The sequence below is a fragment of the Onychomys torridus genome, chromosome 2 (genome assembly GCF_903995425.1).
Source record: "Onychomys torridus chromosome 2, mOncTor1.1, whole genome shotgun sequence".
In the NCBI taxonomy this organism is placed as follows: domain Eukaryota; kingdom Metazoa; phylum Chordata; class Mammalia; order Rodentia; family Cricetidae; genus Onychomys; species Onychomys torridus.
Window position 1 is genome coordinate 73,992,372 of NC_050444.1, and position 21,902 is coordinate 74,014,273.

Below are 21,902 nucleotides of genomic sequence, written 5' to 3' on the forward strand. Positions count from 1 at the left end.
ACTCCAACTACAAATGGCGCCCAACGTAGGGCAAGAATTTCCACCTAAAACCTGAGAAAAAAGATTCTAAAACAGAGCTAAAAAGAACTTCCTAATTGTCTGTCTCACGTTAGCGGCAGCCTCCCGGTTTGAGCTACTATGGCAGGTTCCTGGCGTGTGTGTCTGACCTGCACTGTGGCGGGAATGAGGAATCTATAAGCGACACTTTACTCTGCTGCATGGTGGATTTAGCCTTTGGTAGTTAAAAAAAAAAAAAAAAAAAGATTTCTGGGCTATGCGCTGCTTTAATAGAACTGCTTCTGATAGTTGATGTCTGGCCACTGGCCAATCAGAACTTTATTTACACAGAGCGATATCCACAGCACTTCCCCTTTTCTTTTTTTTAAAGGAAGGTTTTAACTTTTACATAGTACAATTACATATAACAAAACAATTATCAAGCAAGAATTACACTTATAATATTAAAGAAGATGTCCTATCTTATATTTGTGAGTCTAAGGTTTTATATCTAACTTATCTTTTATCATAATTGAGGAAATTATAAGTATCTAGTCTTCAACCACATCAAAGACCTCAGAAGGATATAATATTACCTGAGAACCGGGAGAAGGATGTAAGCATTTTTGAGGAGTCTTGCAAGAGTAGACAGAGACAGCTGGCAGCCTGGACAGTCACCTAATGTTCCTTTGTAAAGTTGGGGCATTTCTCTTCAGCCCACAGGGATAGAGTCTCTCGGTCACTTCTCTCAGTGTCCTGTAGAATGTCTGGCAGTTTCCTCTGTGAAGCAGGAACCTGAAGGACCATTTTGTCAAGCAAAGCTCAGTGGTCACCTTTCTATAGGTCCTGCATGTCCAGTTGATCGAGCAGTCCAGGCAAGAACAGTTTCTTGCCCAAATGGCTATTTTTGCCAAGGTGAAGATAAACTCCATATGAAGTGTCTTCAATGCCCATCTTCCTCTCTGAAGTAAATTTGTGCTGCCAGGAGCAGACATGTCTCACTGTCCAGAAAGTCTAAATTTTAAAAGTATTTTAAATGCCATATTCTGTAGGTCTTTGAAGTATTTGAAGATTAACTATCTAAAATATTTCTGTGTATACCTAGAAGACTTAACTAACATGGTTACGAGTATGATTATCATAGATGACTAATTATTAATCTATTTTTAATTATCCAGTTCAATTTTAAATGAGCTGTACAAACATAATACCTTAAACAAGAGTAGAAATATACACACAGTATAACAAAATTAACTTTAACTTTGTATCAATAGACTAAAATCTATACCAATGTAAAACATTTTAAATGAGTTGTTGCTCTTTAGAAGTAAGTTCATTAATCTACCCTTTCATCCTATCATATCTATATCATATCACCTTTTTATCTTTAGAAAGAGATTGCATTTATAATCAACCTGTTTTAAATAAAATAGTGGTTTTTCTCTGTCCCACACAGCATTCACCCCCCCCCCAAAAGCCCCACGTTGGGTGCCAATTGTAGATGTAACCAGCTTGTTAAATAAGAAACACAGAACCGATTACAGAGTTAAAAACCACGAGGTCAGAGCAAAAGCGGAAAACCTTACCCTTCACTGCTTCTGCGGTTCCTCCTCTCCGCAAGAGACCTACTTCTGTGCGTCCTGTCTATTTAAAGACTTTCTGTTCTGTTTTCTCATTGGTTGTAAACCCAGCCACATGACCTTCTTGTCACTGCCTGTTTGTACAGACCTCCAGGTCGTCTATGGTTGGTATTGAGATTAAAGGCGTGTGTCTGCCATGCTGGCTGTGTCCTTGAACACACAGATCTGCCTAGCTCTGCCTCCCATGTGCTGGGATTAAAGGCGTGCCCCACTACTGCTCGGCTTCTGCTCTGGCTTGCTCTGACCTCAAGGCAATTATATTGACATACAAATAAAATCACATTTCAATACAAATAAAATATCACTATATTATGAGGAAATCCAGAGAATCATCAGGTCATACTTCAAAAACCTCTATTCCACAAAACTGGAAAATCCAAAAGAAATGGATAATTTTCTGGATAGGTACCACATACCTATGTTAAATCAAGACCAGATAAACCATTTAAATAGTCCAATAACCGCTAAGGAAATAGAATCAGTCATTAAAAGTCTCCCAACCAAAAAAAGCCCAGGACCAGATGGTTTCACTGCAGAATTCAACCAGATCTTCAAAGAAGACTTAATACCAATACTCTTTAAACTGTTCCACACAATAGAAGCTGAAGGTATATTACCAAACTCCTTCTATGAGGCTACAATTACCCTGATTCCTAAACCAAACAAATATGCAACAAAGAAAGAGAACTACAGACCGATCTCCCTCATGAACATTGATGCAAAAATACTCAATAAAATTCTGGCAAACAGACTCCAAGAACACATCAAAACAATTATCCACCATGATCAAGTAGGCTTCATCCCAGGGATGCAAGGGTGGTTCAACATACGAAAGTCCGTCAATGTAATACACCATATAAGTAAACTCAAAGCAAAAAACCACATGATCATCTCACTAGACCAAGGAAAGGCATTTGACAAAATCCAACACCCCTTCATGATAAAGGTCTTGGAGTGATCAGGAATACAGGGAACATACCTAAACATAATAAAGGCAATCTACAGCAAGCCAACAGCCAACATCAAATTAAATGGATAGAAACTCAAAGCAATACCACTAAAATCAGGAACAAGGCAAGGCTGTCCCCTCTCCCCCTACTAATTCAATATAGTACTTGAAGTTCTAGCCAGAGCTATAAGACAACGTAAGGAGATTAAGGGGATACAAATTAGAAAGGAAGAAGTCAAGCTCTCCCTATTTGTAGATGACATGTTAGTATACATGAGTGACCCCAAAAATTCAACCAAGGAACTGATACGGCTAATAAAAACCTTCAGCAACATTGCACGATACAAGATCAACTAAAAAAATCAGTACCCCTCCTATATACAGTAGACAAAGAGGCTGAGAAGGAAGTCAGAGATACATCACCCTTTACAATAGCCACAAATGATATAAAATACCTTGGAGTTACTCTGACTAAGCATGTGAAGGACCTATATGACAAGAACTTTAAGTCCCTGAAAAAAGAAATTGAAGAAGATGTCAGAAAATGGAAAGATCTCCCATGCTCATGGATAGGCAGGAATAACATAGTAAAAAATGGCGATCTTACCAAAAGCAATCTACAGATTCAACGCAATCCCCATCAAATTACCAACACAATTCTTCACAGATCTGGAAAGAATAATACTCAGCTTCATATGGAAAAACAAAAAACCCAGGATAGCCAAAAGAATCCTGTACAATAAAACAACCTCTGGAGACATCACAATCCCTGACCTCAAGCTCTACTATAGAGCTACAGTAATAAAAATAGCTTGGTACTGGCATAAAAACCAGGGGAACACATGGCTGTTGTATAAAATTTAAAACACATAATAATAAAGAAAAAATTGTCTATAGCTCTACATCTAGGGTTGGAGCCTTATGGAATTTCCCACATCCACACTGTAATGTCAGCTGGTGCTGTCATTGTTCAGGTCTTGTGACCATGTTGTTAAGATTTGTAGGTACACATCCCTGTTATCTATAGGGGATACTCTCTCATAGTAGACATCCTGATCCTTTCACTTTAGAGTCTTTCTACCCCTTTTTCCATGTTTTCTGAGTCTTCGATATAAAGATTGTGTTGTATATGCATTAACTGAGTGCCATGCTCAGCTGTTTATTTCTGGTTTGACTCCTCCAAGCCCTGGTTCTGAAGTTTGTAGTGTCTATAGCAATAAGGTCTTACCTTCATGTTCTGGAATGCAAACAAGGACGATGGCTTATACTGTTTGGGGAACTTCTTATATTCCTCAGACCAGCATCTGGAAGGGAGGTTTCCCATAAGGTGAGTGTTCTTTAACAGAGAGGAAATTGTAGCTCTAAGATGCTTTTAACATTGATAGGTATTATTGGCTTAACACTTAGTCTTAATAATCCTAAGGTAATGGTTGAGCAGTTATAATGAGTATAAGCCTTTGAGTGACTATTTTTATAAGCATCTGCAGGACTTCGGCATTGGATGGGACCCGAGAAACCTTACAGCTACAATCATTTCTTCATTTAGCCACTCACCAATATTTGTTGCTAACCTACTGTGTACCAGGTGGCGTTCTAAAGCTGTTGATTCAGTGAGGGAGAAATGCAGTACCTGTTCTCATATGTTTACAGCACACTGGGGAAATGAAACAAAACCAACAGCTACAACTACATGTAAGAATGAAAAAGGTAGAGAACTAGCTCAATAGTAAAGAGCACCGGCTGCTCTTCCAGAGGACCTGGGTTTGATTCCCTCCACCCTCATGGCAGTTCACAACAGTTTATAACTCCATTCCCAAGAGATCTGATGTTCTCTTCTTTCCTCCACGGCCACTAGGCACGAACTTAGTGCACAGACATGCATGCAGGCAAAACTCATATACATAAAAGAGTAAAAACAAATCTAAAGACTTACAATTTCTGTGTAAGTGGCCACCATTGTAAGTTCATGGAGGAGCTGACTATTTTGCTTGGCTTTATGTATTAGCAAATGTTGAACAGAAACATTGGGGAAACACACTCATCTGTCTTTTTAGGGAAATGAGGATATTTCTCAGAGGCTGGAGCTGAAACATACTTTTGTTAGTCAGAGGCATACTGAAAAAGAAAGCAACATGTAAGGTCACATAGACTAGAAAGGCTGTGGTATATTGGACAGTTCCATTTTATTATTATAACAGGACATGTAAGAAGAGGCTAGTGATGAGGCCAGATAGTAGCCAAAGACCTGTGACCCTGGTCTGCTAGGCCAAGTAGTTTATATTTTGTTCCATAGTGAAGTATCACTGAAGAAATCATGCTGCTTTCTTCAGTTACAGAATAAACTGTACTAAATCAGAAACTAAAATGACTAAGTAAAAGATAACATTAGTACAAATTCTTATACTTTACAAAAGGGCTTTCATTTCAATCTGTAAAGTAGTTGTACAAAGCATAGTGATTATATTTAAGTTATAAATGAGGACATTAACTACAGTGAAATTTGTTTCTTCCATTCTGTTGTTCATTTTTCAGATGTAGAGATACTTTTCTAGACACTGGGGTATTTTATACAATACCCAAACAAACGGCCCCTCCTCATAGAGCTTACACTCCTGTAAAATGATCTGCCCATCCCAAAGGAGATGCACCTAGAGTCCAACACAGATGGTCTGATTCAAAATGTCTTTCTGCTTGATGACCCAATCTGTAAAGACAAGTAAATGACTGCATCTAAAACATCATTTAATCTATTTGGTTTAAATAATGCTCGTAGCTCTGTAATTAGCTCTCTTTTCTCCCAACTGCCCAGCCTGCTAACTTCTGATGTACAGAGGAAATGGATAACAGTTCAAGTCTCATCGCTGGGGAATCCTCATTATTTAAATTTCTTCCTCTTAACCTGGCTGCTCCTAGAATCTATTTGAATTATTTTAATGTGTGACTAAGAAGCAACTATAAACTTTGATTTCTGTGCTTGTGGGGTATATGCATCTGTGCCTGTGTGTGGGTTTGTGGGCACACTTGTGTACTTGTGTCTGTGAGGCCACAGGTTGGAACTAGGTGTCTTCCTCTATTACATCTTGACTATATCCACTCCCAGGTCCCCTGTACTCCTGCACAATACACCCCCTTTCCATTTTCCTGTCTTCTTATTTTTATAAGCCAGAGAATCCAACTAGTGCTTTTTACATGGACATGGGTGTGGGGCCATCCACCAGAGCTCGGGCATGTTAGCAGCAGTCCACAACTTCTTCACCTTAGTTTTTGAGACAGTGTCTCTCATTTAACCTGGAACTGATGGACTGGCTAGTTGGGCTGGCCAAGGAACTGAAGGATCTGTTTGTCTCCATTCTCTCCCAACCCCACAGCACAGGTGTCACAGACCCACACCAGCATCCCAGCTTTTATATGGATGTTGAGAATCCAAAGCCACTGAGCCACCCAAGCCCCCTACATTTGGATGTTTTGCAGTAGAAAAAAAGATACCGTGTTAATTTCCAAGAATACTTCAGATATCATAGAAAAGTTGTTATAAGAAATAACTGTTCATTAAACTTGCAGCAGTACCTTGAAGATAACACTGTGGATGCTCTGGCCTTTCGGAAGAGGGCAAAGGAATTACTGCAACTAGCAGCCAAAACATTACAGGAACTGGGAGTCCCCTTCTGGCTGAGCAGTGGAACTTGTCTAGGTAAAAATACTTTCCTTTTTTCTCCATCTCTTCCTTTTGGCTTTAGGAGTGAATGTTTGAAGTAACCAGGTATCATTAATATTGGAAGTGTAGTCTTCATAAGCAGAATAAACATTAATGTATAAAGCAAAGATGTATTGACTCCTTTAAAGAAAGTAATTAATGAAATATAAAATAGAATCTTTTTAAAGACTTGTTTATTTATGTATTTCATATATATAAGTGCCCTATTTGCATATATACTTGTATGCCAGAATAAGGTATCAGATCCCATGATGGTTATGAGCCACCATGTGGGTGCTTGGAATTGAATTCAGGTCTTCTGGAAGAGCAGCCAGTGTTCTTAACTCTGGTGATATATTGTGTGCTCTAATAAAATTTATCTGGTGTCAGAGATTAGAACTGCCACTGGATTAGTCATAGAGACCAGACAGTGGTGGTACACACCTTTAATCCTAGCATACCTGAGGCAGAGATCCATTCAGATCTCTGTCAGTTCAAGGCCACACTAGGAACAGAGCCTGGTGTGCTGGCACACACCTTTAATCCCAGGACTTGAGATCTCATGTGTTGTTTGGTAAAGACACGCCTTTAATCGCAGGAAGTGATGGTAGGAAGCAGAATGGTATATAAGGCGTAAGGACCAGGAACTAGAGCTCCCCCCCCACCCCACCCCCGCGCATAAATAGTAAACTATTTTATTTATTTATGGGTCATTTTATTTTTGACCCCATATGTTAGGAAGGGACGCTGTTGAAGTACCAATCATTGAAAAAGCAACAACCAACAAACCAGTATTTAATTTCATATTTAAAACCAAGAATTAAAAATCAAATGGAAGCAATGTCTAAAGTAACTAAGATAATTCATAACAAACAGCACAAACTCAAGCTGTACTTATTGGAAATACAATAATTCATTGCAAGTAAACTACAATGTACCTGTAAGGATAGAGTAAGGGCACACATTAGCAAAGTTCTACTAGATTTCCAGATTCCCCTAAAAACTTTAAAGGACTTTAGAACACATTTTGTGTGTAAACACCAATCAGTTCTAATTTCTTCGCAGTCTTCCATACATGACCTTATTTGAAAGCAGTGCATTCACTAACACAGTGGTGGTGCACATCTTTATTCCCAGTACTTGGGAGGCAGGGGCAGGTGGATCTCTGTGAATTCGGGGCCAGCCTGGTCTACAAAGCAAGTTCCAGGAAAGGCACAAAGCAAGTTCCAGGAAAGGTGCAAAGCTGCACAGAGAAACCCTGTGTAGGAGGGGTGGGGGGAGGATAGAAGCTTTTAAGCTTCTTGGCTGTTAAGCAGTTGAACTGAGATCCTTTCCAATGAGGACTCAGAGGCTTCCAGTCTGAGGAAAGAGGATTGGCTGAAGAGTTGGCGAGGTGAGGTTGGCTATGGCTTGTTCTGTCTCTCTGATCTTCCAACTTTCTCTCCAATACCTGGTTCTCGGTTTGTTGTTGTTGTTGTTGTTTAATTTTTATTAATAAGACCTTTTAAGATTCATGTTACACTTAGCTACTGAGCCATCTTTCCAGCCCCGTAAAATAGAATCATAAGGCCAATTGTATTTACTAAATGTTTTAATAATGTGTACAAATTCACATCAGACATGTAGATTTATGTTTGATGTTTGGTTTTCAAGTATTCCTTAAATGGCATTTTGCTGTTTCTATCTCAAATTTTATTATTGCTTTAAATTGAAATATTGCAGGAAACATTTTTAGTGAGAGAAAGATTGACAGGTATGCTTCCAGGTCAATGAGAGCATCACTGTTCACCTGAGATGGGGAAAGATATTTTTTTTGTAGTTTCAAGCAGGCAGCTATTAGAATCTGGAAAAGGTTTCTGGATACACCACTCATTACAACAGCTTCTTGGACTTTAGTATTGTTTAAATCCTCAAGATTGTTGCATTTATCTGTTCCTTCTCAATTTTTACTGTAGTTGATTATGATTGTGGTTTTTTTTTTATTGTGACAGTAATTATAAGATAAGAGAGTTAAATTAAATGATACTATGTATTTAGTGATATTTAAGAACCCCTTTATTTTTAGGATTTGTAGTTTTTTTCTCAAATATTATTAAGGGCCAGCCTTAATAATCTTCTTCCCAGAGGCCCAGAAGAAAAGCAGGAATTGTTTTCGGGAAAAGAATCTAAGTACACAGAGCTCTTAGTCTGTACTTTATTCCTCTACGATAAAAATCTATCTACACAGCTTCAGTTCTGTTCTCATGCCTAGCTCCTCTCTTGCCTGATTTCTCTCTACATTGATCTGCTGTCCCGTCTAAGTTCTATCTTAATTCTCTCACCTTAGTTCTGCCCCATCTTGGTCTTTCTCATCTCATTCTTGTCCATCTCGTTCTTCACCATCTGGCTCTTCCTCATTTCCATCTCATTCTTCTAGTTCTCCCTCTAGTCAAAGGCCTCTTTAAGTTTCTGAGGTTTGCAGTTATTTACCCATGCAATCGTGCTCTAGCTAAATAAATAAAGCAAGGTCACCAGGCTTGAATTATTCTTACAGGGTCAAAAGGCAGACAAGAGTTTTCCTGAGGCAGTGACCATCAGGCTTTCTTTTACAACCAAAAAGGGGAGAGGTAGAGGAGGAGGACAAGTAAGAACTAAAATCAGTTAATATATCAGAAAAGGGAATTTATGTGCTCAAACAACATTCCTAGAGGTGGTTAGGTAAATGTTAGGAGTCTATAATGTTAGTATAAATACCACTAAGGCTGTATGAGAAAGGAGGGTCTCAGCTTAATTTGCCTTAATTCAGGAGATTGTTTGGCCTTGGATGCTTGACAAGTATTTCAGATAAAATATACTGTTATGAGTTCTTGGAAGCATACATAGCATATAAGAGAATAATTGCAGGAATCGGCATAGATAGATAGATAGATAGATAGATAGATAGATAGATAGATAGATAGATGTATTAGCTAAAATATCACCAAGACTTCTTAACCAAGGCTTGACCTTCAGTAAAGTCCTTGACCTTTTCAAGTAGTAGTTTTGTGGTGGTAGCTTAATTCCATTACATTTTTTTCGCCTTGCAGCAGTTTTTCATGTTTTGTGTATGTATGCATGCATTTTAAGCAGGGTCTTACTATGTAGTCCTGCTGGCCTAGAACTCTCTGTGTAGCCCAGGCTGGCCTTGATCTTATAGAGATCCACCTGTCTCAGCCTCCTAGTGTCCAGGTGAGTCCTGCAACACCCAGCAATCCCTTCATTTTTAATAGTTCATAATTGTTTTTTAGAATTCTTTTATAATTCCAAATCATATTTTGTAATAGCAATGCCTCCTGGGCTGACTATAGACACTTAGGTACTTTAAAAGCTATTGGAGTGGAAAGGTTAGAAGCTAGTAGGGAAGACTCAGGAATTACTAGTAATGTTTAGGTGTACGCTTTCTTAGACCATTGTTGAGACACATAAGCAAGATGTAGATAAACAAGAAACACTGAGAAATAGCATTGGGTGTGCACTGAATATCACACCTTAAAAGATCTTTATGTGACCTATCAGCTATGAACTGTGGGAGCTGTTAAGTGCTATAGATTATGGACTCAGGAAAGCATATTAAGAGAATTAAATATTCTTAACACATCTTTTGTTTGTTTGTTTGTTTTTCGAAACAGGGTTTCTCTGTGTAGCTTTGCGCCTTTCCTGGAATTCCCTTTGTAGCCCAGGCTGGCCACGAACTCACAGAGATCCGCCTAACTCTGCCTCCCAAGTGCTGGGATTAAAGGCATGCGCCACCACCGCCCAGCAGATGTGTTGTATCCCCCCCCCCCCCCCCTGTCAGAGCTGAGGACCAAACCCAGGGCCTTGCACTTGCTAGACAAGCACTCTGCCACTGAGCTAAATCCCCAACCCCTCTTAACACATCTTAAAGCAGTCTCAATCAATAAATTTAATTTTCAAAGACTCTGAGTAGCAGTTGTTTAAGTGAATGGCCCAATTAATATATTATTAAAGCTTATGATCTACTCAGAAATTATTATGTATCCTGAAAACTTTTTTTTTTTTTTTTTCACACAGGATCTCAGTGTGTAGTCCTGGCTGTTCTGAAACTTACTATGTAGACCAGCATAAGTTGGCCTAAAAGTGTCAGCCACCATGTCTGACTTCATTCAAACTTTTGAGGAAGCTGAGCACTCAGACCAGGAGAGAAGAAGGAGAGGGGAGGGGGAGGGAGAGAGAGAGGAAAGAAAAAGAAGGGGAAAAAGGAGGGAGATTGATTCTTCAAGGTAACTACTATAAACAACTGGTTTAGTTTGGATTTAACTTTTAAAAAATAATTTTAATAAAGCACCTGAACCATAATCTTATGAAATGATAGCCATTACTATAAAGTTTGTTCATGACAATAACTAATCTTCCAAATGTAATTTAAACATATTTTATACCCTCCCCCACTTTAGGATGGTATCGCCAGTGCAGTATTATTCCTTATAGCAAAGATGTCGACCTAGGAATTTTTATACAACACTACAAACCTGATATTATTTTGGCATTTCAGAATGCTGGACTTCCGCTCAAACACAAATTTGGGAAGGTTGGTGACAATGAACTTAATTTCATAAATAATGTGGCTCAGTTGTAAAGTTTACCTTAACTAACTTATACATAATTAAAGGTATGTCAACTATAGTTTTATCACCTATCACCTACCAGGATGAGCTGTGGAAGCTTATTATCCCTTAACATTTCTATACCAGTGAAGGAAAAGCTCAAAAATATGCCTTTTATTGATAATATGAAAGAAGGAACTTGGACTCTCCTAAGTGATTATGTTGCTAGTATGCTTTGCAATAGTATGGCACAAAATTAATATAAAGATAGAATTCTGCTACTCTGTTTGAAGTTAAAATTGTTTCTGAGTCATCTAATTAAATGCTCACTTAGGATTGGATGTCATAATAATCAGCAGCACAAATATCTCATCAATTATTAAGAGATAGAGATATTGAGCCATGTTCATCAAGTGCTTGAGTTTCTTGTTTGTCTCACATGTGCTAAGGTGAGCACCTTCTTCAGGTTAATGTGGGCAAGGGCTGTGGCTGATATGAACTCTGGACAGTTTGTTTGCTGTTCACAAAGCCCTTGACCCTTTTTGATAATGTTGCTCTTAATTTGTTCCCAGGGAATTTTTTTCATTCCTGAGAAATTATTTCTCCCCATCAGAAGTAATCATTCTAATTTATTTAAAAAAAAAAAAAAAATTAGTGTTTTCTAAGGCCAAAGCAGTAGCTTTAGTCACCAAGCAGATGCTTACCAAAGGCTGGTGTCTGGCTCTGCCTACAGATGGATACATTAGTGTTCATCTCTTTGAGAGTCACATAAATTCCTATATGAACTTTACTTTTAGGATAAGTTTCCTTCCCTTTCCTCCTTCAGTTTGAAGGGGGCTCTGGAATTGGTACTTCAATTTTCTCTGCAGAGTGACAGTTTTAACTTCCATGAGACATTTACTCATCAAGTGTCATCAGTTTAAGAATCATTATTGTATGTGCATTTAAGAAAGGCTAGTATAGTTCCCACTTTGACAGGGATTTAAGTTTTAAAAGCATGCATCTAGAATTAATGTTCGCTATATAAAACATTTTTCTTTATTTAAAATACGAAAATGTGTTTCTGTTGTTTCAGTCTGTGAAGGTTTTCATTTTCCCTCTAGGTGGAAGACAGCTTGGAACTATCCTTCCAGGGAAAAGATGACGTAAAGCTCGACATTTTTTTCTTTTATGAAGAGACTGACCATATGTGGAATGGAGGCACGCAGGCCAAAACAGGAAAAAAGTTTAAGTATGAATCAGAGAAGTACTTATTAAAAGGGGCTTTGGGAGTAATTTCAGAAAGGAGAAAGGAAAGTCCCCCAAGACTCCATCAGCAGCTACTATGCTCTCAGCTCACCCACAGACCAGTTTTCCTGGGAAGTTCTCATGAGAACTCATTGTGAGGATAGTGTGAGAGGAGGAAGCCTTGCCAAGGCTAGTCAACCAAAGGAGTCATGGTCAAAGCTCTGGAGTTACCATAGCAAACTTAGGATGCAGTTTTTCTTGGGTTCATCCACCCTTCTAGGATTCTTGAGTCTTCATCTGAAGATTGTAAAATAAATTTGAAAGTTACCACCTATCCATCCTTAACTGACTCTGACTCTAGAACGTATTTGTTAAATTTTTATTAATTATAAAATCTACTTTGCTTTATGACAACATACTCCACTGATTTCAATCTGACTATAAGATACATAGAAATAAAAATTCAAAGGAAGAGAAATGGGCCAGTGAGATGGCTTAGCAGGATAGACACTTGCTGCCAAGCCTAGCAACCTAAGCTGAATCATTGGGGACCTGCATGCTGAAAGGAGAGACCAACTCCCAGAAAGTGTCCTCTGATCTCACACATACAACATGCTGTGCTCACCTATACATGTACATCCACAAATCAATTAAAAGTAATTTAAAATTTAAATATACTTAGAAAGAGGTTAATCAATGAGTATATATGTATCTTGGATGGGGTTACTGTTGCTGTGATGGAACACCATGGCTTAAACACAAGTTGGGCAGGAAAAGGTTTCTTTGGCTTACACTTCTGCATTGTAGTCCATCGTAGAAGGACATCAGGACTGGAACTCAAAAAGGACAAGGACCTGGAGGCAGGAACTGATGCAGAGACCATGGGGGAGGGGGGTGCTGCTTACTGGCTTGCTGATCATGGCTTGACTTCTCAAGCTGCTTTTTTCCTTTATTCATTCATACTCTACATCCCAACTACAGTTTCTCCTCCCTCCCCTTCCCCCAGTCTCTCCCTGACCTCCTCTTTCCCCCAGGTCCATCCCCATTCCATCTCTCCTCAGAACAGTGCAGGCCTCCCAGGGACATCAACCAAACACGGCATAATATGCTACAATAAGACCAGGCACATACCATCACATAGAGCCTGGACAAGATGACCCACTAGGAGGAAAAGCATCTCATAAGTAGGCAAAAGAATCAGAGACAGTCCCTGCTCCCACTATTAGGGATCCCACAAGAACACCAAGCTACTCAGCCATGACATATGTGGATAGGACCTAGATCAGATCCCCACAGGCTCCCTGTTCTCAGCAAGCCCTCACGAGTCAATTGATACTGTAGGGTGTGTTCTCAGTGTCCCTGAGTCTTCTGGTTCCTCTGATCCTCCCTTCCCCTCCTCCACAGGACAACCCATGCTCCACCTAATGTCTGGCTGTGGCCCCTGCATCTGCTCCCCTCAGTTGCTGGATGAAGTCTCTCTGGTCTCTTTGATAAGGATTCTGCTAAGCTCTGGTCTCAGAACACTCTTCAGGCAGGACAAGAGTTCTATCATGATAGCCAGGATGTTCAGCCATCTGATATCAGAGCAGGTCAGCTCAGGTACTTACTCGACCATTGCCAGCAATCTATAGTGTAGGTATCTTAGTGGATTTCTGGGGACCTCTCTAGCACTCTGCTTTTTCCTATTCCCCTGGGATCTTTATTCATCATGGTAACTCCCTCTCCATTCTCCCACTCTGCTCCTGATCCAGCTGGGTCCTCTGGCTCCCCTAAGCTCTCTTTCCCCCCCACCCCCAGTTTGCTCGTGTAGATCTCATCCATTTCTCTGTGGTTGGGCGATCTCTGTGTCTTTCTTAGTGTAGCAGGTATCTTAACAGGTCTTATCAATAAGAACAAACCTGAGGCCAGTTATTGTGGTGAATGCTGGAAGATCAGAGACACAGAACAAGCCACGGCTATCTCACCTTGCTAGTTCCTCAGGTGATCCTGTTTCCTCAGGCTGGAAGCTTCTGAGTCCTCCTCCACATGAATCTCAGCTGAACTGTGTTGCTCCAAAAGCTGAATGCTTAGCCAACCAAATACTTAACTAACTACATGCTTTACTCCTCTAGTTCCTGGTCCTCACACTGTATATACCTTTCTCTTTCTGCCCCCACTCCCTGGGATTAATGGTTGGGTTTCTGGGATTAAAGGCGTGGGTCACCATGCTTAGCTGTTTCTAAAGTGGCCTTGAACTCAGAGATCCACCTGGCTCTGCCTCCCAAGTGCTAGAATTAAAGGTGTGTACCACCACTACCCAACTTCTGTTATGGCTTACTCTTCCCATTTTCTAGCCACCATTTTTGGCTTTGTTCTAGTGGCTGTCTGTTCTCTGACCCCTGATATGTTTATTTCAGGGAACACAATACCCACCACATCTTAGGGTCCTCTTTACTAGGTAGCCTCCCTGGAGTTGTGAGTTGCAGTCTGGTTATCCTTTGCTTTACATCTAGTATCCACTTATGAGTGAGTACATGTCATTATTGTATTTCTGAGTCTGGGTTACCTCACTCAGGATGATATTTTCTAGTTCCATCCATTTGCCTGCAAACTTCATGATATCATTGTTTTTCTCTGTTGAGTAGTACTCCATTCTGAATATATACCACATTTTATTTATCCATTCTTCAGTTGAAGGGCATCTAGGTTGTTTCCAGGTTCTGGCTATTACAAATAATGCTGCTATGAACATAGTTGAGCATGTGTCCTTGTGGTATGATTGAGCATTCCTTGGGTATATGCCCAAGAGTGCTATAGCTGGGTCTTGAGGGAGGTTGATTCCCAATTTTCTAAGGAAGCGCCATATTAATTTCCAAAGTGGCTGTACAAGTTTGCATTCCCACCAACAGTGGAGGAGTGTTCCCCTTGCTCCACATCCTCTCCAACATAAGCTGCCTTCAGTGTTTTTGATCTTAGCTATTCTGATGGTGAAAGATGGTATCCCAGAGTCATTGTAATTTGCATTTCCCTGATGACTAAGGATATTGAGCAATTCCTTAAATGTCTTTCAGCCATTTGAGCTTCTTCTGTTGAGAATTCTCTGTTTAGCTCTATAGCCCATTTTTTAATTAGGATGTTGGGTATTTTGATGTCTAATTCTTGAGTTCTTTATATGTTCTGGATATCAGCTCTCTGTCAGATGTGGGGTTGGTGAAGATATTTTCCCATTCTGTAGGCTGTCATTTTGTCTTGTTTACCATGTCCTTTGACCTACAAAAGCTTCTCAGGTTCATTTATTAATTATTTCTCTCAGTGTCTTTGCTACTGATGCTATATTTAGGAAGTGATCTCTGGTGCCAATGCATTCAAGACTACTTCCTATTTTTCTCTTCTATCAGGTTCAGAGTAACTGGATTTATGTTGAGGTCTTTGATCCACTTGGACTTAAGTTTTGTGACATGTACGGATCTATTTACTGTCTTCTACATGTTAACATCCAGTTATACCAGCACCATTTGTTGAAGAAGCTTTCTTTTTTTCCATTGTATAGCAGGCTTCATCTCAGGGATGCAAGGGTGGTTCAACATACGAAAGTCTGTCAATGTAATACACCATATAAACAAACTGAAAGGAAAAAACCACATGATCATCTCACTAGATACTGAAAAGGGCTTTGAAAAAAATCCAACACCCATTCATGATAAAGGACTTAGAGAGAACAGGAATACAAGGAACATGCCTAAACATAATAAAGGCAATTTACAGCAAGCCAACATCCAACATCCAAGTAAATGGAGAGAAACTCAAAGCAATTCTACTAAAATCAGGAACAAGACAAGGGTATCTGCTGTCCCCATACTTACTCAATAGAGTACTTGAAATTCTAGCCAGAGCAATTAGACAACATAAGGAGATCAAGGAGATACAAACTAGAAATGAAGAATTCAAGGTTTCACTATTTGCAGATGACATGATAGTATATATAAGTGACCCAAAAAATATGACTAAGAAACTCATACAGCTTATAAACATCTTCAGCAGTGTAGCAGGATACAATATTAACCCAAAAAAATCAGTAGCCCTCCTACATACAAATGATAAACGGACCAAGAAAGAAATCAGAGATACATTACCCTTTACAATAACCTCTGGAGGCATCACGATACTTGACTTCAAGCTCTACTGTAGAGCTACAGTAATAAAAACAGCTTGGTTCTGGCATAAAAACCAACATGTGTACCAAAGGAACTGAACTGAAGACTCTGACATTAATCCACATACTTATGAACATATGATTTTCAACAAAAAAGCCTTTCATAGTCTTAAGAGATGTTTAGATGCCATCTAATCAGTTTGGTATGAAGTTGCTACATCTGTGTTTTGAGAAGTTTTGTAAAAGTTTACTGTGTTTTGTAAAAGTTTCAGTCTTTTGTCTTAAATTCCTATCAAAGGTGAATTTTTCTTCTCATGGTGTGATCTGAAAACACAGGCCTCACAAGCAGCGTTCATTTCAGCTGCAACGTTTGTGGTAGAGACAACTTTGGTTCCCTCCCACTGCTCTTTCTAGTAGCAGTGTTGGCCAAGTGTGAAGTTGTTGGAGGAAAAGGAGAAATGAGCAGTGAGGGAACGGTCTGGACAAATGGTGTGCATCCCAGATTATCTATCCTGTTACTATGACCTTAGAGGCAGAGCAAAGAACAGGGGAAGGCTGTATGGAGCCATTTCTTTGGAAGACTCCCCAGCCATATGCCATTGTCAACACCATTCACTTTAAGGAAATACAGGATTGATCACACTGCCATCTCTAAAAGGGAGGATCTGAAACTTAAAACTAGTGTGAGGATTTTTTAAAATTTTATAGTAGAATTTTTTGGTTTTGTGTCTGCTATGAGTTCACAATTGCCGTGACTGTGTGGTCCTTAGCAAATGGCATTTCACAGACCTTCTCCCAACTTTCCAGTAAGAGCTCAGTTTTCTTTTCTGTATACTGTTGGTATCACCAAGCTCACTATCATATTCTTAATTCTCCCTTCATGAAAACTCTGTTGAGATAATACAGCTACTACTATCTCCCCAAGGGAATTGTTTTAACCATCAGCACAGAAACTGCACCTGAATCTGCTGCTGTTTCTGCTACTGACTGGTTCTGCAATCACTGTCCTGATGCTCAGACTGTGGTCCAGTGGGACTTCTGCATTCTGTTGGACCCACCTCTACCGCACTAAGTCTCTAGAGTTCTATTTTACAAATACAGACTCGGGAGTCAGATACTGGGGTGAAAACCTGCTAGCTCAGAGAGGCTGAGAAGCCACCAGCTGACCTTCCTACCCACCAAGAGAACTTCTCTTCTGCCATCTCTAGTCAAAAAGACCACTAGACTCAAAGTCCCTCCCTACTACTTCCTGTGTTTTTCTCTATTGGTTTTCCAGACTCCCTCTAACTCTCTATGGCTGCTTCCTGTCAACTAATTGCTGGTTTCATCTCTTGACCCAAGGTTTTATTTAATTAACACAAACTCAAGGTAAACAGTGTGATCAAATATCCCATAACAGGTGATCTTTTATTTATTTTGTAAGTAGTATTGGGTCCTTGTAATGTCTTTGCTCTTTGGATAGATCTTCAAGGAATTTTGACTCATCCTTTGTAGACCACACTCCAATCCAATGTAACTTTATGTGATTTATAACTTCATTTCATTTTTTAGTTATTACTTTATTTTTGGTCTGTACTAAGAATACTGGTACAAATGTATTTTAGTTTTTGCTCTCATTGTGATCATAATCTTGACCATAAAATAGATACAGCATATTCTGTAAGCAAAAAGCAAAATTACAGAACTGTGTACAATATACAGTTGAGTTTCTTGTCAAAACAAAATAAGGAAGCATGACTTAAAATAGCAGAGTTGATTAGGTAGCTTTGAGAGGAATCTGAAGAAAGTCTATTGATAGATTTATTTAATTGATTTTCTGATTATTCCAATTTATTTTAATTTAAAAGTTCCCAACTTAACTTTTGAGGCAGTTATTCTTCACCTCTAATTTACTGACAAACAAAATATAATAACTTATTTAACAAACAGAATATACAGTAGTTTACATTTAATAACAAAATGTTTAATGAGCAAAATATTCTTGCACATTTATGCACTTTAACTTTTGGAGTGCCTTTGGTTTCTGCCACTGTCTAGAATATGACAGTTCATATTCCAGGACAATAAAGAAGGATTCCTTGTTTCTAGTCAGTACAACTAGTGACTTCAGTGATACTATAGAAATAATATGTGTGAAGATGACTTCTAACCTTTAAATAGACTGCTGATGACTGGCATTGTGAAAATCCATTTCCATTATTTTTTTAAGCTACTGATTCCCTGTGAGCCTTAAACCACCTACTGTGCTTCAGTTAATTTCATTAAAAACAATAATGTTCTGGGTTTTGGGGGGGGTTGTTTTTTTTTTTTTTTTACAAAAGCAGATTTGTTTGCATCTACTTGTAACTGATGAAGTTATGTGGCAGTAGAACTAAACCTGACATGATTTTAAGTTGAAGCAAGCACTTAAACTTTTAGAAAATACTCTAAATTAAACTTTTATGAATAAATAACATTTGTCATAATGACATAAATGTGGAATAGTGATATACACTAATAGTGTGAAAAGGAGCCTAACTGTGATTAGTGCATGGACTTTGTTAATATGTACATTAACTAATATACATTAGTTAAAAAATAAAGCACAAAGAAATAGGATCATGTTATAATAGCATACAAAGAAATTTAATATCTATTAAGGAGTTATGTCCCATTTATTATGTAGTATCCCTGGAGCTATAAGCTCATGCTCTCTCAGTTTAATTAATGAATTAAATTTAATTCATGAGTATGGATGGAGAAATAAATTAACATGGTTATGGTATATGTTGCCAGATTGTTGTCTCAAAAAGTTATTAAATTTTTATTGATAGTTACCAGCAGTAATTGATACTGTTATGTGTCTGAATTTCACATTGTAATTATGGTCGTTGTAGAACTTGATCGTCCATTAGTCTTTTTCCCTGCTATGGCTTCTCATTAATAAAAGATATCTATTATAAAACAGGATCAGCTATTGATAGAGGTTACCAGAGTTATTAACTGGCAACTATTTCAAATCCATAGGCTCTTTAGTCTTACCAGACATGTATCTTACCCTACATTGAATTTACACCTCAATATTTAGCTATGAAATATTACAGTGCCTAAGATTATATCATTTTTAAATATTACTTAAGCACCAGGTGAAACTTCTATATAAGTGGTTCTCAACCTGTGGGTCTCAACGCCTATGGAGTTGAGACAGCCCTTTGACAGGGGTCCCCTAAGGTCCTTGTGCATATCAGATAATTACATTACAATTCATAACAGTAGCAAAATTTCAAGTGTGAAGTAGCAATGAAATTAATTTCATGGTTGGGGTCAGCACACCATGAGGAACTGTATTGAAGGGTCACAGGATTAGAAAGGTTAAGAACCACTATATGTCTAAACTTGATTCGAATATGATTTTAGGATAGTGGCTCTAGGAAATCTGTTAGGCATGGATAAAGTCAGTCTTGATAAACTGGCAGGCTGAGTGAGACCTGAGTGCTGCCTGACACTGAGTCAGCTCTCTACCAGTTAGTAAGGATGACAGGTGGCACTCAGAGAATGATTTGATCTAGCCCAGCATCTTTGGACAATTGCAACAATAAAGGTGAGTCATTCTGATTACTTCCAGTCATTCTGCCCCTCACCAAGTTAGACTTAGGGGTGGAGTTGTCCCTGGTGGACTCCCAGCTTCAGAGGCTGATGCTCTGCTCCTATGGTTACGGCTCTCAAGAAACACATTTGTCTCTCAGTTCTTACAGCTGCAAAGCTAAAAGGCAGATTGAGTCATTTCTTTAAGTGATTATGTTTGAAGCATTGGATTTTCTAAAATGATTTAATTCCCTGCTCTACTTACACCTTCATATTTTATAACATACCAATTATATCATAGGTATCCTTAGTTGAATCTCCAGATAGCTAGTCAGCAGCAGCAGGTATAAGTTGAAAGACTGAGGGGGAAACTTGAAGAGGCAGTTTCTTCTACGGTGAGCTTTGATTTCTGAAGAGGGGTTTTACTATAAAACTTTTATGTGCAGTAAAAATTTTTATTTTTTAAACTTATATATTTTGTTATTTAAACAATTCTGTAGCATGCTAACTTGTTAGTATCTGAGAGACAGAGACATTTTCAATAAAAACTTATCCACAGGTGTTAATAGTTTGTTTTAGGTTTGTTTTTTGTTGTTGTTGTTTTGGTTTGGTTTGTTTTGATTTTTGTTGTTGTTGTTGTTGTTGTGTTTCTTTTTTAGTTTTTTTGAGATGGGATTTGTCTATGTAGCCCTGGCTGTCCTGGAACTCACTATGTAGACCAAGATGGCCTCGAATCCGGAGATCCACTTGCCTCTGCTTCTCACGTGCTGTGATTAAAGTTGTGCACCACCACAGCTCAGCTGACAATTTTAAAACAGATACTCAGCAGTATACTGTAACTTTGGTTTTTCAACAGTTGAGTCTAATTCTTAGATGAATGTGTAAGAGCAAGATGGTTAAACATACACAAATTTGACAATGAAAAGTATAAAAATGTCATAATGAGGCCCATTATATATATTAATATGAAAAGAAAATGTGAAAAACAGAAAGGATTAGTAACTGACTGTAGATCCCATCTGTAATCCCAGCACTTAGGAGAAGACTGAAAGTTTGAGGCTTAACAAAAGAGTACCAGGTGTGCCTTGGCAGTCACACAGGCCAGAAGATGATGTACCACAGTCTTCTAAAAACTGTCATCTTTTAATGGCACAAATAATTAAGTCATGCTCATGAGTGAGATGTAAATAATGACCTGTACAAATACAGAAAGGCTAAGAAAGTTTCAGCCTCAGAACACAGAGACATAATAAAGAAGCCAAAATGGATACTAGGGAGATTGTCCAGTGGTTAAGGCACTTACCATGCAATCAAGACCAAAGTTCAGACACACACCACACACACACATATACACACAAAGGAAAGAGACAAAAAAGAAGTCAATTTAAAATATCTTTTTAAGCTGTAGAAACTTTAAAATATTCTCTATTATACTAAATCAAAAGAGCAATTATAGTAGAAAGTACAATATACTTTGCACTGAGATAATGTATGTACAACATACTGAAACTTACAGGCTATAAAGAAGTAAGTATTAATGTATATATAGCCTTGCCTTGCAAAAAAATACTCCTAAAACTGAGGTCTGGAGAAAGCCTTTCCCTTTCTTTCCCCTTCCAGAAGTTACCAAGACCTATATGGTTTACAAAGAGTAAACTGTCCATCATTCCTACACACATAATTTACATACAGGGGACACAGCCTGTTTCTAAACCAGGAAGAGAGCAGCTGAGTCACTCACTGCATGAGACTCAGCAAACCTGGACATGGAGTGAGTGCCCAGCGTATTTTCAAGAAGGGAGATTGAATCATAGCTTTTAATCCAGGCACCACTGAGAGATTTAGTAGCAGTGATTATTTACTGGTAACCCAGGCCGAGTCCAAGCATGTGCTGTTCTGTGTACCTTGCTGCCTCCTTCCTCTTCATAGTCTGACTTTACAATTACTTATCACATTCTGTGATTATCTTTCCTGTTCTCCTGGGAAGCCAAGATACTCTTCTGTAGACTAGATTGAAAATGAGTAGAGAAATGAGAAGCACAGAACCTAGGGAGTTGGTTAGGAACAACATTAAAGTTGTATTGTTTTTGTATTGTGTTCACATTGTTTCTCTAGT

At 38.6% G+C, this 21,902-nt stretch overlaps 1 protein-coding gene across 3 annotated transcripts in view; it reads left to right on the forward strand.

Annotated features, from left to right (window-relative positions):
* The window catches only part of LOC118577661 (fukutin), a 54,425-nt gene that overhangs the window by 26,816 nt on the left and 5,707 nt on the right, over positions 1–21,902 (forward strand). For all 3 annotated transcript variants that reach the window (XM_036178151.1, XM_036178152.1, XM_036178153.1), the window contains 3 exons: positions 6,148–6,277; positions 10,714–10,847; positions 11,967–12,094. In XM_036178151.1, the coding sequence (XP_036034044.1) occupies positions 6,148–6,277; positions 10,714–10,847; positions 11,967–12,094 (392 nt within the window). The remainder of the gene's footprint in view (positions 1–6,147; positions 6,278–10,713; positions 10,848–11,966; positions 12,095–21,902) is intronic.